The sequence below is a fragment of the Gambusia affinis genome, linkage group LG13 (genome assembly GCF_019740435.1).
Source record: "Gambusia affinis linkage group LG13, SWU_Gaff_1.0, whole genome shotgun sequence".
Taxonomy (NCBI): domain Eukaryota; kingdom Metazoa; phylum Chordata; class Actinopteri; order Cyprinodontiformes; family Poeciliidae; genus Gambusia; species Gambusia affinis.
Window position 1 is genome coordinate 10,439,120 of NC_057880.1, and position 16,089 is coordinate 10,455,208.

The following is a 16,089-nucleotide window of genomic DNA, read 5'->3' on the forward strand; positions in this document are numbered from 1 at the left end:
TTCCCTGCTGCCATTTGTCATTTTTCCTTGTGAAATAATCAATATCTGGGCGCTTTGAAATAAATAATATAAAGGCCATAGTAACCTACCCAAGGAGCAACAAAAATAGACTTATGGAGCATTCAGAGGCCCTAAATGGTGCGTGGGCACAGGCTACTACATGTTGGTAATCAATGCATAATAAAAGCTCAAACTGATTGCATCATAACAATTTTTTTTTACGTTCTTTCCAATGATGAGGTCTCGAGTATCAGTGTCTTCTAGCCACATGGAGTGCAATAAGAGCAGAAATCTTGCTGTGGCGTATGTTTCCAGAGAGTTTTCATTTTTACATTCTTTGCTTTTACACACTCTACATGTAAGAGCTTTACATGTAGAGTGCGTATCGTTTTTGTAATATTTCCAATGCCTCACAAAAATAAACATTGAGTGAACATTTACTGTTGGAAAACCAATCCCAACAGTAAAGTTTATTCTCACCATACAAAAACTAACCCCTGCAACCAGCATTTATTGCTGAATTACAGTGACGGATTCGTCTGTGACAATAAAGCAAAGCACACAAATATATAAAGTGAATGGTTTCAATGAATCTATGAAAATCACTTTTTTTTTCAAACATGACAAAGGTATCAAGCTTTAATATATCTGCTCAGTGTTGGATAATCATGTTCATTCAAAGAGGATCAGTTAATCAAAGACAGCAAACTCCTCATCAAAAGGTGAAACATGACTTGTATTAGAACAAATTTGACAGCTACAAATCAAATACTAAAATCAGTGTCGCAACTCACCCATGGTCTATTCACTTCAGACCACATCAAAGTAAGTACATATTAACTAATTATTCATAAAAACCAGTATAATTTAACAAAACAAAGTTCCTCAGTTGCAATGATAGCAAACAACTGCTGCCATTGTAGCCTCGGGATGTCTCCATCTGAGCAGTTCATTATGAAACACCAGTTACTCTATGCTTTCATTCGACATTACGTGCTTAAACTCTAATTTATCCTCTAAAAAACGAGATCAAATATCAGAATATCCTACTGTATCCCACTGCATACCGTCAGAATGAAGGAATGAAAATACATGTGTAACACAGTCTTTGGCAAACCTGCGATTTTTATCCTCCCACTGTCATCTTGCGTTTATCATCTGGAGAATTTATTAATGTGCATGACTCTTCCAATTCTTTTTTTTTTTTCCCTCTAATGGGGACCTGTTTGTGTGACGTCCCGCAATCCTACAGCGTGGACAACAGAGTTGCCCTCATAAGGCGGTCGAATTGGGCGCATGCTCCCCGCTCCCCACAGAGGGCGCTGTGCCTCCGCATCAGCCCCAGCAGTTCCCCAACCAGCGCGGCTGCTGCTTTTTAACAAGTCAATTAATATCAATGAGTGAATATACATGGCGCATTTTACAAAGAGCGCAATCTGAGGGATGAATTAACAAAATCGATTAGGAATTAAAAAAAAAAATTAATAAAATAAATGACTGCACGACCCGCAGACATTGTGGAAGTGGCCCTCGCTGGAAATCAATGAATTAGAAATATGATTCTAATCGCCCATTGGTGACGCGCCGTGCAGCTACAGACCTTTTTTCTTTTTCTTCTTCTCCCCCCAGATTATAGAAACAGAAACTGACAATAAATGAATGCATAGAGGAACAGGCATTGCTAAACACATACAGTGTTTTTAGGCTTGCACGAAGTAAAAGTGAACCAAGTTAGCAACTATCCACAGAGAAACAGAATGTAAGTTGATTTATTCAATTGTTATTTATTTAATATTGCTTCACAGTCGTTATTTATTAGGTGAGATAACAGTGTGGATAACAGGCCCGTGCTGTTGGTAGCTCTAAGATGAACCCACTCGCGATGGGATTTGCTTTTAGAAATAAATTTGTTTCTAATAGAAAATGTTTTATTGAAGCAATTACCAAAAAATTCCGGACAACTGTTGCGAAAAATGGGCCTACATACAGGGGATTCTTGAAATGCATTTTCAATTAAACGAACTTTTTAAAACAACAGCCTCATTAAAAATCCTGATTTTTAATGCTCGTTCAAAAAAGCTATTTAATTACATCATAATTTAGAAAGAAGAAGAAGAAGAAGAAGAAGAGAGAAAACAAATTGAAGAGAGTTAAAGCACACACGCCTTTATATTAGATGAAATAGAGGTAGATTTCTGTTAGTGATGCAGTCTTTGTTCCTTGTGAGACGGGTCCAAATCCTTCCTTTATGGTGCTGTTCAATTGTCGCTAATTGTACTGTATGAGACCAATAACAGGGGAGCGCGCGCAGCCTGCAGCCACAGGGCGCACGGAGTGGGGAGAGGAGGGGAGGATGGTCTCCCTCTTTTTTTTCCTCCCTCCCCTCGCCGTCTCTCCCTTAATCCCATTTGCCATTGTACATGCCCAATCGCCTATACTTTCCGCATTTAACTTGGATGACATTTTTATTTCATCATTAGCATCAGACACCGACTGACTGACACGCTGGGACACGAAGAGGGTTTTTTTCTTCTTCTTCTTCTTCTTCTTCTTATTCTTATTCTTCCCCCCCACCCCCCCGCCGCGTTTCAGACGGAAACACTCCGGGATGAGACATCCCCATGATTGTCTTTTTGTGACACGTTTCAGCGCTTTATTTTATTATTTCACCCGCGGAGAAGGAAGTGTGTTTTGACGACTCTCTCCGGGTGTAAAGTCGAGTTAGAAAAACAGGAACTCCAAGTACCTGGGATATCCACAGCCTGTAAGTCAGCAATTTTTTTTGTTTTGTTTTTCTTTCTTTTTTTTTTCTTTTTTTTTTAACTTTCACACCCACCCCTGCTTTTGATAAGATTTTTTTTTTTTTTTTTTTTTTTTTTAAAATCCTGGACCTCTGCGTTCAGACCGCAGCTGCAGCGATGCCAGAGACAACACAAGAGGCGTGCGCTCCGGCCAAGGATTCCCCTTTCTTCATCAAGAACTTGCTGAACTGTGACAGCAAGCCGTCTAAACCCAAACCGCCGCTCGTCGCCTCAGCTAAGGCGGCCTTAGAGGGAGGATTTTCCCTTTCCCAAGTCGGGGAATTCAACTTTCCACGCTTTGACGTACCCGCGCAGCGGTTCACTCTGCCGGCGCATTACCTGGAGCGCACCTCTGCGTGGTGGTACCCCTACACCCTGGGCTCGGCGGCTCATCTACACAGAACTGAAGGTAAGACGAGTGATACCTATGTAGTCTGATTTTAAATAATAATCGCGACAGTGTAGACCAATTCTGTTTCGACGAACCTAAAACGTCTCCGCAGAAGACAGATTTCCCATAAAAATTGCGCATTTCGTGGCGTTTTCCTGAAAGGTTTTGTTGGTGTGTGGAGATTTAACACCTTGTCTCCTACATAACCTACTTTGTTATGCCACGACAGGGAATAATAGATCAATAAACCGACACGCTGTGCATAAAATGAAGCAGACATGATGAAACCATTGGATGAGGGCGACGATGCGCAGCTTGCTTTTGATTTGTCTCCTCGCGCTTGTGGTGCACATCTCACCCCCGAGGCTTCGTCACTGACAGCGTTTTTTTTTTTTTTTTTTTACACATCCCGTTTTTGTTTAAATATGATTTATACATGTATGATCATAATGGAGCTGACCCGAACAGGTCCCTTTTAGAATAAAGAACGAACGTCACTTTGAAAATCGAGTTTTTTATTATTATTAATCTCTCATAATGTGTTTATTTGTGTGTAGAAAAACTGTTTGACAGACGACTGTTTCCCCATACTCTACTGAATGGATCATATCAACAGGCGGTTATAAATGCTCCAAAACGCATAAAAAGCTAATGTTTTTTTTTTTTAAATTATTATTATTTTCCTGACAGTTCCCCCTGCTCCTGTTTCCATTCCAGCAATCGAGAAACCAGGACCCAGAGATTCCTCCCCGACCTCCGGCACGGACAGAGACTCCCCGGACCTTGTGCTAAAATCCGAGCCGGACGCCAAAGACGACGAGGACGAGGACGAGGACGAGCACAGCAACAACAAAAGCAGCGACGAGATCATCCTGGAGGAGAGCGACGCGGAGGAGGCCAAGAAGGACGAGCTGGAGGAGTGGAAGAAGCGCGACGAAGACAAGAAGCCGTGCCGCAAGAAGAAGACGCGCACGGTGTTCTCCCGGAGCCAGGTGTTCCAGCTGGAGTCCACCTTCGACATGAAGCGCTACCTGAGCAGCTCGGAGCGGGCCGGTCTGGCCGCCTCGCTGCACCTGACGGAGACCCAGGTGAAGATCTGGTTTCAGAACCGGCGGAACAAGTGGAAGCGGCAGCTGGCCGCCGAACTGGAGGCCGCCAACCTGAGCCACGCCGCGGCGCAGAGGATAGTCCGGGTGCCCATCCTCTACCACGAGAACTCTGCCTCGGAGGGCGCGGGGGGCGCGGCGGCCAGCGTGCCCGTCAGCCAGCCGCTGCTCACCTTCCCGCACCCGGGAGTCTACTATTCCCATCCCATCGTCACGTCTGTGCCGCTGCTCAGACCGGTTTGAAAACCGCCGAAAAGAGTTTTGATGTTTCATCTAATGACAAAATAATTAAAGAAGCAAGACAATATTTTTATACAAAGTCAGACACTGCGAAACAACAACAACAACAAAACAAAAACTAAGAGACTGTCACTGTCAGGCAAACGTGGACTTATTTTGTCAGATAGATGATTGTGTCATTTCTCATGAGGGTACCTATTATTATTATTATTATTATTATTATTATTATTATTATTATTATTATTATTATTATTATTATTATTATTATTGACATCTCAGGAGTCTGTCCACTGTATGAGTGTATTATTTTAACCATTTTCCTTATTTCCAAACCTGATTGTTACTGCACAGGCCAGATCTGTGCGATGCAAAAAAAAAAAATAAAAATCAAAGGGGGCGGGGGGGACTTGTTTACATAAAAGTGGCGACCTACTTCTCACCTAACACCCTCATTTGAATTTTATTTCCTTTTCAAGAGCTGGTGACAGTGCTGTCAGATGAGTGAATTCACTAAACGTGAAACACTTGTTTTATCTTTTTTTAATTATTTTTTTAAGCGCTTGAAGGGGGACAATCAAGACACTAGCTGTAAAAAAAAATTCCACGTAGCTCTCTGTTTTTAGTGATTCTTTTAAACGCTCCTTCCACACAGACAGTTCTCTTAAGCACAAGTCTCCAATGACAATTTGTGTTTTTGAAACGGAGGGATAAAAAATAGTGAGACAAAAGAATCACTGGTGTAAAAAAAAAATAAAAAAATAAATGTACATATTTAACGAGACGCGGAAAAAAGAAAATTCCTTACTCGCTTCTCATTTGTAAAGTAAAAAAAACAAACAAACACGTTTTGATATTGTATTGCTGGATCATGTTGTGAAATAAATCGAAAATATTCCTTACGTTTCGTTTTTTGCCTTATTACACTTTTTTGGCTTTTCTCGCTATCATTTAATATATGTAAGTATGCATATTTAATTAAAAGTTAAAGCAGGACTTACTCACTCTTTGAGAAACAGCAGGTGGCTTCTCTGCCGTCGCCCAAGTGGTACGCATTTTAAAACGTTATTTTACATAAAGAGTGGCTCGGTCAATTACGTGCGTAATTGGCACCATCTTTCCAAAATTACGGGTAATGTATTCGAGTACATTATTCTCTAAGTACGAGCCGGTGTCCTTAACGTTTGTGTCATGTCAATCTGAAAATATCAATTTAGAATTGGTTTTGCATTTGTTTTACTTTCAGTGTATTGTTGCACCATAAACTTTTTTTTTTTTTTGCATGGCTTATTATGAACTTATGTGTAGCGAATTTAAATAAGATAAAGCAATTTAGAAACATTAAAAACAGCCTATAAAATTGGCTTTTCTTTTATAATAAAAAAAAAACAATCTGTGATTACATGTAAATAATAACATAATAGTAATAGTGGACAATTAAAGCTTGCAGTATTGTACCGTAACCCAAATTACAGCCCCATCCATATTAAAATCTGCAAAAAAAAAAAAAAAAAAAAAATAAATAAATAAATAAAAAAAAGAGATGTAAATCTTCAAATTAGAGATACATTATTTAACAGGTACTTTGTCTCAGAAGGTTCTACAGGTGTCACTGCACTCCTAGCTCATACCAGGAACATATGATGGCAAGGTCATCATATGTTATAACCAAAACACCTAAAAAAGTGGATTAAGCTGTCAAGCGTATCCTTTATACCCACGAACATCTTATTCAGCTCAGTTCGTAATTATTTAAGACGCATTTTTGAAGTTTGAAAAAAGATCCAAAACACAGCAAAGGGACATTTTTTAAGGCTCTCTTCTACATGAATCAGATCAGACGTAGATATACATGGTGTGTTTATATCTCTTTTTAAAATGCTCATATTCTGTCCAAAGTTTTCTGAGGGAGAAAAACACGGAGCTCAGACCAGGAAGGTGAAGAGAGTATCTCGCTTGGGCAGAAACGATAATCTGATGGTGATATTTAAATATTGTTGTGGAGATTTTTTTTTTGTTTTGCTTTTTCTATTTTACAAGCAGAATTGCCCTCTAGGTTTGATTTATTCGTCCGGGGCTGGTTAGTAATTTCATTCGTTTATTTAATTCTGGGTGCGTGTGTACACATGTGCATATATATATATATATATATATATATATATATATATCTGTGTGTGTGTGTGTGTCTGTGTGTGTGGGTGTTTGTGTGGAATGATTTTATTATTGGAAACTAATCAGTCAGTATGAACTCTGTTGTGATGACCTCATCAAGAGACAAAGGGTTCATTCAAATATCATCACATCATCCGGGTATATTGACGCGCACCTTACCATGAACACTCAACACGGCCCCATTACTGCAAATTAATAGATTAGTATAGCATTATTCCTCTGGCACATATCGATCTGTGAACGTCTGCAGCACGCTGCGTCAAGTAAAGCTAGCAGCTTTCACGCGCTGCTTCGGCCAAGCTCGTGACCTTGATTTGCGCGCATAAATTGAAAAAAAAAAAAAAAAAAAAATCACCACTCGATAATTTCCATTTATGCGACATCTTTATGTAAAGGATTGGAGGGGGATAGAGGGGTGAGCAAAGCGGGGAAAAATATCATATTAAACGCATTTGCACAAACAGGAACAAACTGACGTGACCGGTGACCGGGTGTGTTGTATTAAATTGGAGAGCTGAATGGATAATATTCATATATACCCGTCACAGGACTCAGGGGCCAGTTGGCCAACACACAAGTAGAGTGAACTTCTTGCATAATGCCAACCTGTTATTTTTATTAGCGAGTGTCATGCGCAGAGGTTAAAGCATCCACATCAAGAATTTTGTCGCAAGAACAGAGTGTGTGAGGCAAAAAACAAGGGTGCGTCGAGGAATTTTTCAAAGTGGCCAGATAAGTGTCACTTATGATTGGTGTGGCACACTGTAAGCAAACACAAGAAAGAATTTCAAAAGTTTTGTTAATTCCATGTTATGTTTCTGTTGATCATCTTTTGGAACTTGTGAGAAGGAGTGCTGCTATGCCGCTATGTGTTGATATGGGTATCCCATTATGTTTTACATGAGCCTTATGTAAATCACCGGTGTCAAATGGACACGACATGAATTTTAAAGGCTTCATGCGGGAATCATATGAAATTTACGGCTTTCACGTGTGCATCATGCATAATTTTGAAGATTTACTTGTACATCACATTAGTTTTCTTGGTCCCACATGGTCTTTACATAAAACCCATGAAGTTTATCATTCCAGATGGGCATCACATAAAGTTTAGAGGTTTCACATAGATGCCATATGTGATTTACAAGTTTCACAATGGCATCACAAGTATTAGGTTTATGGGTATCTGTTGGGTACCTCAAGTACATCACAACGGTTTCACATGTCAACATATATGTCTTTCTGGATTGTTCCACACCATCAAAATGTTTCAAATAATTTTTTCCTTGTGCAAAGCATTTTACATTGTCCAACATACCATTTTAATGCGATGCGTCACGTGGTCATCACGTTCAAGTGACCTTACGTTTTCTAATGTGATTTAGGAAATGTAAAATACATCTTTCTGTCAGGGTTTAACTGTAAATGTCCAATGTAATAATGACCATGCTTTATATGAATGTGCTTTGAAGCTTTATTGTCTCAATGTTGCTGTTTTTTCATTATATCCAAAGACAGACAAACAAACAAGAAACACTAGCTACTTTGTTTATCTTATGGACCATAAAATGACTTAAGCAATGTCATTTTTGGCTGTGTTTCAAGATGCAGCATTGGTAAAGCATTGGACTAAATGTCAAAGAAATCTTAACAAACATAACATGTGAGGATAAATTTGATCATTTTATGATCAAACAACACAATACTAGCTCACATTTAAATGGAGCATGTCCCCTAGACAGTCAAAACCCAAGAGATTGGTTTGTCTTTCCAACAGACATGCTACGTAGTCAATTGATTTAGTTTATTTCAATGAAGCCGGTTCACAGCAAATGCCATCTTAATTAAAACACTTGACAAAAGTTCAGTTTATTCAGTTTATAATGCCAAATGATGCAAGGTTGTCCATTTGTACAACCTTGCATCAGTATGTGAGGCATAGTCTGAAGTCGCCCCAATTCGTCAATATATAGTGAGTTGGGAGTGAGAATGTGTTGATCATTCAGTTGCTCAGGTCTCGCAGCAAGAGAAAGCATGTGGCGACAGTGGACGTTTGATATCAACAAATTGCGGAATATGACCTCCTTTGAAGTTATAGTTTGACTGAATGGATAAATGTTGCTACCTCTTGAAGCTTATTCTCTCCAATCTTAAAGAAAATATTCTTGTTTTCTAATATGAATTAGAAAGCTGACGCTGCTAATCTTCTGAGTTTCTGTGACTTTATCATTAAACATGCTTGGTGAAAACGGTCAAACTTGAATGTGAAAGAAAACAAAACCCTCAGCCGCCACAATTAAATGTAGAATACCAAGCAACAGATAAATGCCAATCAATAATCAGAGACCATGCGAAGGTGATGCCCTCGCCGCGCGCTCCCGCGTCACACATCACTCGTCTGAAGAGGAAATCTTGTTTTTCTACCGACGCCATTTGCTTTCCTGATTGAACGCGGGCATCAGATTTTCATCAAAGTTCTATTAAGTGAAACATAGGTTGCAGAGCAGCGTCTGATTGGAACAGTTTAAATTTTAATTGTGTTTTTAATTTGACATATAGTTGCTGTGAAGAATGACACCAAAACGCCGAGGGGGCGGTCGATTTTCTTAATTTCTCCCCGAGGAATTGATGAGTCTATCAGGGCAGTAGATTGGAAAGCCATTAAAACTCAATGGTTGGGTTGTTAATTGGAACTTGATGGATAGGAGCCCTTGGATAGGCTGAGGCTGATCCAATCTTCCTGACTTTGTGTTTTCCAATAAATTACCCAGTTCATTTCCACACTCAGATTACATAAATTGTACACCTTCAGGGCTCGGCTGCTCTGCTTGCATTTACAACTCTCTCTCCTCTCTCTCTCTTTCTCTTTCATTCACACGCACGCAAGAAAGGCGCGCACAGAGGAGGGGGGAAAAAGGAGCAGCCACCGCTTTCTTGAATGAAAATCGAAACATAATCAACGTTTATACTTAGAAAATTTATTGATATCATTTTCTCTGGTAATTTCCTTATTCTAGACTTGGACACGCCATATATCATAATACACACGTGTAAAGGCTCTTTGTTTAATATTTATCGGAGCTTGATTCCCAGATCAAAGCGCCTCATAACTTCATCTGTCTTTCTCAGAGCTTTCTCTCCTGCTAAAGATCTTGTTCAGTTATTGTGGTAGGCCGGCCGTACGCCACCTATCATTGTGATAGAGCGCGAACTTAAGGCGCGCTCCTCTGCTGCTCGGGCCTTAAGACACACAGGGAGGGGATTATTGTTGACGCAATACCAGAAAACAACCACAGCTCGCCTTTTCCCACTACTGACCTGTAAACGTCAGCTTCCCCATCAAGGTGGTATGCGTTATTTATTCTTTTTAACACTACAGCAACGCGTCTTGTCCACTGTCGCCGATATTTTGTTAAACTTGTCTAAAAGTGACGGGAGAGGCGCGGCGACGCGCTGACACTGGTCTTTGTGTGGGAAAAAAAAGCGGCATATAAAAAATAAACCCATTTAAGTGTCATTGCAGATTTCACGCCTTATGTGTTACCACCATAAATCCAGCATCCCGCCTCGACTGCCCTCGTATAATCTCCCCCCCTCCCTTCCTTTTCACCCCCACAATCCCCTCCCTGAGTTTCAGCGGGACCGTTTAACAGCTGCTGGCTTTGCTGCCGCTTCAGAATATTTACGCACGGCTCCAGATGCCTTTGACGACGGCAGGATCTGATGTCAGCATCCGCAGCGTCACCTCACCTACATAATTAACCTAGCTTCTTTTCTCTTTTACTGTTTTCCTTTTCTTTTCACAGGCTGTCCAAACAACATACCGGTTGTGTTGGTACGAAGAAGGTCGCTGACACGCAGAGTAGGCACCAGCTTGTATGGGGACTTACAGTTATTACCGCACCAGGCAGCCACCGTAGCGCCATTAATTGTGTTCTGCTGGGTATCAAACACTTCTGGTTTCGCGGATTTTTGCCAGCAATCAAATTGACCACATCGCTTGGTTATTTTTGATACGGGCAACATGGGCCCACTGCCCAGGGCTCCATTCTACCGGAGGGAGATCAGGACAGTATTTGTCAAATTCGACCAAACCTATCACTTACTTATTTGTGGGTTTAATCAACGAGAGCGTCCAACTGTGTTTTAACCCGGGCTTAAAATGTCTGATCACTACTTGGTGCCAAAATTTCTTTTTGGAAGTTTTTCTTTTGTTTTTGCTCATCTGGACTGCTTTGGATAATCCCAAAGGTCTGTCAACAGACGTCCAGTCTGTAATTGATTGTATTCAACCTGAATGCAAACGTTTTTTTAAGACATACAAGTTGAAATTTCTAATATTATCAGTAAGTTCATTGCCCAGGGTGATTTATTTATTTATTTTTTTGCTGGGGCAGGTCAAGCATCAAAGTGAGGCTGTCGTTGATATCTAATGGTCAGATTCATATTGAGCGCTAAAGTAAATAGTTATTTTACTGTCTTTTTAAATGCTTTGATCAGTTTGAAATAGAAAACACCCAGCTTGATCACACTTGAAGTGCATAATCTGTAGGGCACATAGATTGCTCATAAAAACAGTTTGATATTTCTAAAACATGTACAGTAAAACATAAAATAGTATTTCTATTGTTCCTTTGTTTTTGTTGGGCATTGTGACCAACTTAAATAGCTAGAAGTGTCAAAACTGGAAGGACAATGAAGGGCTGACCACAGGCAGTTTTCATGTAATAGCTACTGAACAGAAATAGTCTTTTTTTCCCATGCTTTGTTTATAGAATCACAACATCACATGTCTGAGATCAGGTAGGTTTTGGTCTGTATGGTACTTATTAATTGTTAATTAATTTTATGGATTCTACTTTGTTAATGAGCTTATGAAACCACATATGTGAGGTCCAAGCATAGACAAAATATTTCTGCCTAAATCTCAGATATTCATAGACATAATATCGATCCATACCTCAATTACATCTATTTGAAGCCCCAATTTGCTCAGTTGATGATTTATTACAAGCAACAACAGACCTTGCATGTTATTTATCAGCTTTGTTTTTAGTTACATTTTGGATAAAATGCAATAAAAAAACCAAAGACATTTGCAACAGATGATAACTTTGACAAAACTGTAAAAATTGAGATGATTTTTCTCTGTATGAGAACAACTAGCACATTTGCAAGGTTTTTGAAAACCTAAATAAATCAAAATTTTACATTGTAAATATTTTAAAAATAATTTTACACTTCAAATTCACAGCAAAATTAAAGTCAGGCTCATTCTTGATCAATCAAAGTACGAATGATGAGTTTGGAGATCTACATCCTGTATGAGAAGAGCGCTCTTCTGGGCCCCCTGCTGGCCTGGGGGGCTGAAGCAGCAGCTTAGTTTGCAATGCCTTGGTTCGGCTGCATATCTGTTTACATGGTGCTAATGTTAGACTGTATCCGCAGGCAGACACATTCTAATAGAGACGCACGCGTACACACCTGTGTGTACACCTGTGTGTACGCGCGCGCAGCCTCCCACCTTTTCAGAAGGTGGTGATGCGCGCTCACTACGCTCCCTGCACCGCCGCGTGCGCGCCCTCAGCCTCCCACCACCTCCAATCAATTAGTCAATCAATTAGCCGGCCTCCACTCCACGCGCGGTCATCACGAGGCAGATTAGCTCAGTAATGATCAAATTAATTCTTAATCGTAGATAATGGACGGGGAATGAGTTTATTATTTTCAGGGGGGAAAAATGAGTTGGGTCTTAGTTCCAAAGGCTTTGTGCATGTTACTGTCACAGCAGCCAATTTGGCACGCATACAAAAAAAACCCCCAAAACAACAACAACAACAACAACAAAAACAAACTAGTTTTAATTCAGGTCATCCACAAATGACTGTCATCGTTTTGAAACATACACTAAAATAGAAGAAAAATATTTGTAACATTTTTACTAAAGATATGTATTCTGTTAGCATACAACCACTCTAAATATATGGAAAGTGATTTATTTACTTAAATTTTACTATTTATTCTAATAAAAAACAACTTGATATATCACGCATTGCATGCAATAAATACATAGAAATTTGACCACATTATTATTGCATTTCACAGTTCCACGTAAGTTCTGAAATGTGGAATTTTGGGCATATGAGCGCTCTCTCCCTCTCCACTTCCCATCTCAAAACCCTGACAGGAGTTTGAAATTTCCGGGCTCATACTGGGTGCTGCGATTGGCCCAGTAGGAGCTTACCTACATGCAAATGAAGCAACGCAACTTTGTTGCCTCGGATCCAGAGCGTGAGGAGGAGGACCGGGAATACACTCATGTTCCCCGAGCTCTAGAAAAAACACCTCCACCTCCTTCAGTGTAAAAACGCTACAATTAAAGCGGCCGGGGGGGTTTAAGAAGAAGAAGAAGAAGAAGAAGGGGGGGGAAAAAACGGACAAAAGAAGCTTTGGTAATTTTTACGCGCCAGTCGTGTAGAAAGCAATCACGGAATCCAACGGGACTAACCGATTCAGTCAATACTTCGCTACTGTTATGAAGCGAGAATGAGTAGCGCAGACGAGAGCGGGAGCAAGTGCTCGTCGGGCCCAGTCTCCAGCTTCACCATCCAGTCCATTTTGGGCACTGCGACCGATGAGCCGCGCTCCGGAGCGAAGGAGCTGTCCAAAGGGCCGTCGCCGCCGAGGAGGCGCTCGCTGTCGGTGTCCTCCGAGGAGGAATGCAGCGGAGGGGAGGACTCAGCGGACTGCTTCTGCTCCGACACGGGTCAAAGCGAGCCATGCATGCAGCACCAAGCCCGCAACTTCTCCTGCTTAGGTCAGACATCTATTATTATTATTATTATTATTATTATTATTATTATTATTATTATTATTATTATTATTATTATTATTATTATTATTATTATTATTATTTTATTTTATTTTATTTTATTTTTATTTTTATAAATTATTTGGTGTTGGTTGGCTTCATTCTTGCTGCTATGTTCAAATCATAGTCCATTAGTCTGCATTCTAACACTGTAACACGCGCGTGCAGTGCATGCACTTGCAATCGTGTGTGTGCGCACGAGCTCAGAGGCAGGGGCGAGAGTGGAAGGTCGCACAAAACAGCCTCATGTCTAATCCTCTCATTTCAAATTTAATTGAGCCCCACTAATTGATGAAGCGTGTTTCCAAAATGGCTGCACCAGGCCCTACACACACACACACACACACGCACACACACACACACACCGTCAATTGAGCGTTAAATATAGCGGAATTTAATTAATAGCTTACTGTAGCTGCACTAAGCACACTCGACATTGATGTGTTTATTCAGAAAAGTCACCATGTTTGCCACTCATTTCGTTCAAGTCAAACTCACTCAGTTTGAACGTGTCTAAAAAAATAAAAAATATAAAAAAGCAATTCGCATTCTCAGTGACTGTTAAACAGTTCAGGAACGGTTCTGATCATGCGCTTCTCTTGACGCGATCAGGTGCTGCTAAAGGTCTTCTCTCCGGGACTGACGGACTCGCACGGCGGCCGCACCTGTCACAGCCTCTGCTGCAGGATTACAAGAAGGAGCAGGACAGACCGTGCCATCAGATGTCTCCTCTGTCGGAGGAGAGACAGGCGGACGGCGCGGACAAGCACGGCAACTCGGCCAAGAAGAAGACACGCACCGTTTTCTCCCGGAGCCAGGTGTACCAACTAGAGTCCACCTTCGACATGAAGCGCTACCTGAGCAGCTCGGAGCGGGCCTGCTTGGCGTCCAGCCTGCAGCTGACGGAGACTCAGGTCAAGACGTGGTTTCAGAACAGGAGGAACAAGTGGAAACGGCAGCTCTCCGCCGAGCTGGAGGCGGCCAACATGGCCCACGCCTCCGCACAGACATTAGTGGGGATGCCGCTGGTTTTCAGAGATAACAACCTTCTGCGCGTCCCCGTCCCTCGGTCCATCGCCTTCCCGACGCCCCTGTATTACCCGGGGAGCAACCTGCCAGCGTTACCTTTATACAACCTGTACAACAAAATAGAGTACTGATAGACTGTTCTCTATGTTTACCACTGCAGTCCACGTGAAAAAAAGAGACGCATTTCAAACAATACAAACTTTATATAAGTGTCTCTGTAACTCCATGTATATTAATTGTATCACTTTATTTGTTGGGGGAAAAAAAAAAAAATCTGTACTTTACAAGAGAAAGCAACCAAGCTTCCCCCATACATAGAAAATACACCATGTGTATTGCTTATAACGATAGCAAGAAATTTGTACCGTTTTTATTTTTTATTATCTTTCACTGTTACAATATTGGATTTGGGACTTCAAACAAAAGCTGGATGAGTGGATTTGAAAGAAGCTGCTTTTACACTTTTATTTATAACTGATGATTTTATTCATCTAAGGACAAGAAAAGACACAATTCTTCCATATGAGGAAATATATCATTGTTTTTTTTTTATTGTAATTTAGACCTTCAGTTATAAACACATTCAATAAATTTTTCTATTTCAGTGACAAATGGGATTGCTTGGTTTTGTTATATGGAATTTGAATTTTACTCCTTTTTGAGCTTTTTGGATTTAATAGGCAACAAAATCAACTTATCTGGTGCCCACAAAGTACATCATAAAAAAAACCCCCAAGGGAAGTTAGGGGGATTATTTGGGGAAGAGATTTTAAATTTAGTTCTTATTGATATATTTAATGTGGTTTATTTTCTGTCTTCTTGGAACCAAAAATAGTAAATTATTAAGATTCTGTGTGAGAATCTCTGGTATGTATACAGTTGTTGGTTTTTAGAGCATCAGCAATCATTTGGTGAAATGTCATAAAAAGAATTTTAAAATGAAAACATGTATATGAGGGTTGAAAACTACAGCATGTTAAGTCAATTAAGTAAAATAGAATCCAAAGAGAAATTTCTAATGAAAAACATTCAGAGAGCTTCACCTTACGAGGAATAAATAATAAGCTGCGATACATTGGAGATATTTGTCTAAGGGTTATAATATTGCCTCCCGCTCCAAAACCAAAATTGTAACACAAAATTACCAACTTTCACTTCTTAAACTTTTTTTTAATTTTATTTGTCTCGTATTACTATAGATTACAAGTGACCAGGGAACTCTGTCATAGATGAAAGTATGCATACTGGGAGATAAAGCACATTTTCAGGCTAGAATCGGGATGCTCACTGCCATTAGCCAATCATGCCTCGGGGCGGGATCTTCTCTCATTTGAAGTCTTACCTCCAATGGCTCTAAGAAGCACCAGCTCTTGTATAGGGAGGGAAACCTAAGAAGGAGGCATGTTGTAAAAGTTCAAGACTCTTGTCATTGAGCTGCATTTTGTATTCTCCATTTGTGTAATGGATTACAGGACAGGCCGC

General features: G+C 40.4%; 2 protein-coding genes across 4 annotated transcripts; both read left to right on the forward strand.

The window, feature by feature from the left end:
• Positions 1-2,565: 2,565 nt before the first annotated feature.
• hmx3a (H6 family homeobox 3a) lies at positions 2,566-7,945 on the forward strand. 3 transcript variants are annotated; one of them, XM_044135760.1, is made up of 3 exons: positions 2,566-2,764; positions 2,904-3,210; positions 3,883-7,945. In XM_044135760.1, exons 2-3 carry the CDS (start codon positions 2,919-2,921, stop codon positions 4,539-4,541), a joined length of 951 nt encoding a protein of 316 aa, XP_043991695.1. In that variant the 5' UTR covers positions 2,566-2,764; positions 2,904-2,918; the 3' UTR covers positions 4,542-7,945. The 3 variants fall into 3 exon arrangements, with proteins under 3 accessions (XP_043991695.1, XP_043991694.1, XP_043991696.1); XM_044135759.1 differs by having other exon boundaries at positions 2,566-3,210; XM_044135761.1 differs by having other exon boundaries at positions 2,566-3,210; positions 3,910-7,945.
• A 4,984-nt stretch (positions 7,946-12,929) lies between these two features.
• On the forward strand, positions 12,930-15,216 carry hmx2 (H6 family homeobox 2). Its single transcript, XM_044135762.1, has 2 exons — positions 12,930-13,524; positions 14,191-15,216. Exons 1-2 carry the CDS (start codon positions 13,254-13,256, stop codon positions 14,736-14,738), a joined length of 819 nt encoding a protein of 272 aa, XP_043991697.1. The 5' UTR covers positions 12,930-13,253; the 3' UTR covers positions 14,739-15,216.
• The last annotated feature ends 873 nt before the right edge of the window (positions 15,217-16,089 follow it).

What these genes read in the sequence shown, in the direction of transcription:
- hmx3a (XM_044135759.1), top strand. Translation starts at nt 2,919, where the DNA reads ATGCCAGAGACAACACAAGAGGCGTGCGCTCCGGCCAAGGATTCCCCT. An exon ending in TCATCTACACAGAACTGAAG is followed by an intron (nt 3,211 to 3,882) that starts GTAAGACGAGTG and finishes TTTTCCTGACAG; the next exon opens with TTCCCCCTGCTCCTGTTTCC.
- hmx2 (XM_044135762.1), top strand. Translation starts at nt 13,254, where the DNA reads ATGAGTAGCGCAGACGAGAGCGGGAGCAAGTGCTCGTCGGGCCCAGTC. An exon ending in CCGCAACTTCTCCTGCTTAG is followed by an intron (nt 13,525 to 14,190) that starts GTCAGACATCTA and finishes TGACGCGATCAG; the next exon opens with GTGCTGCTAAAGGTCTTCTC.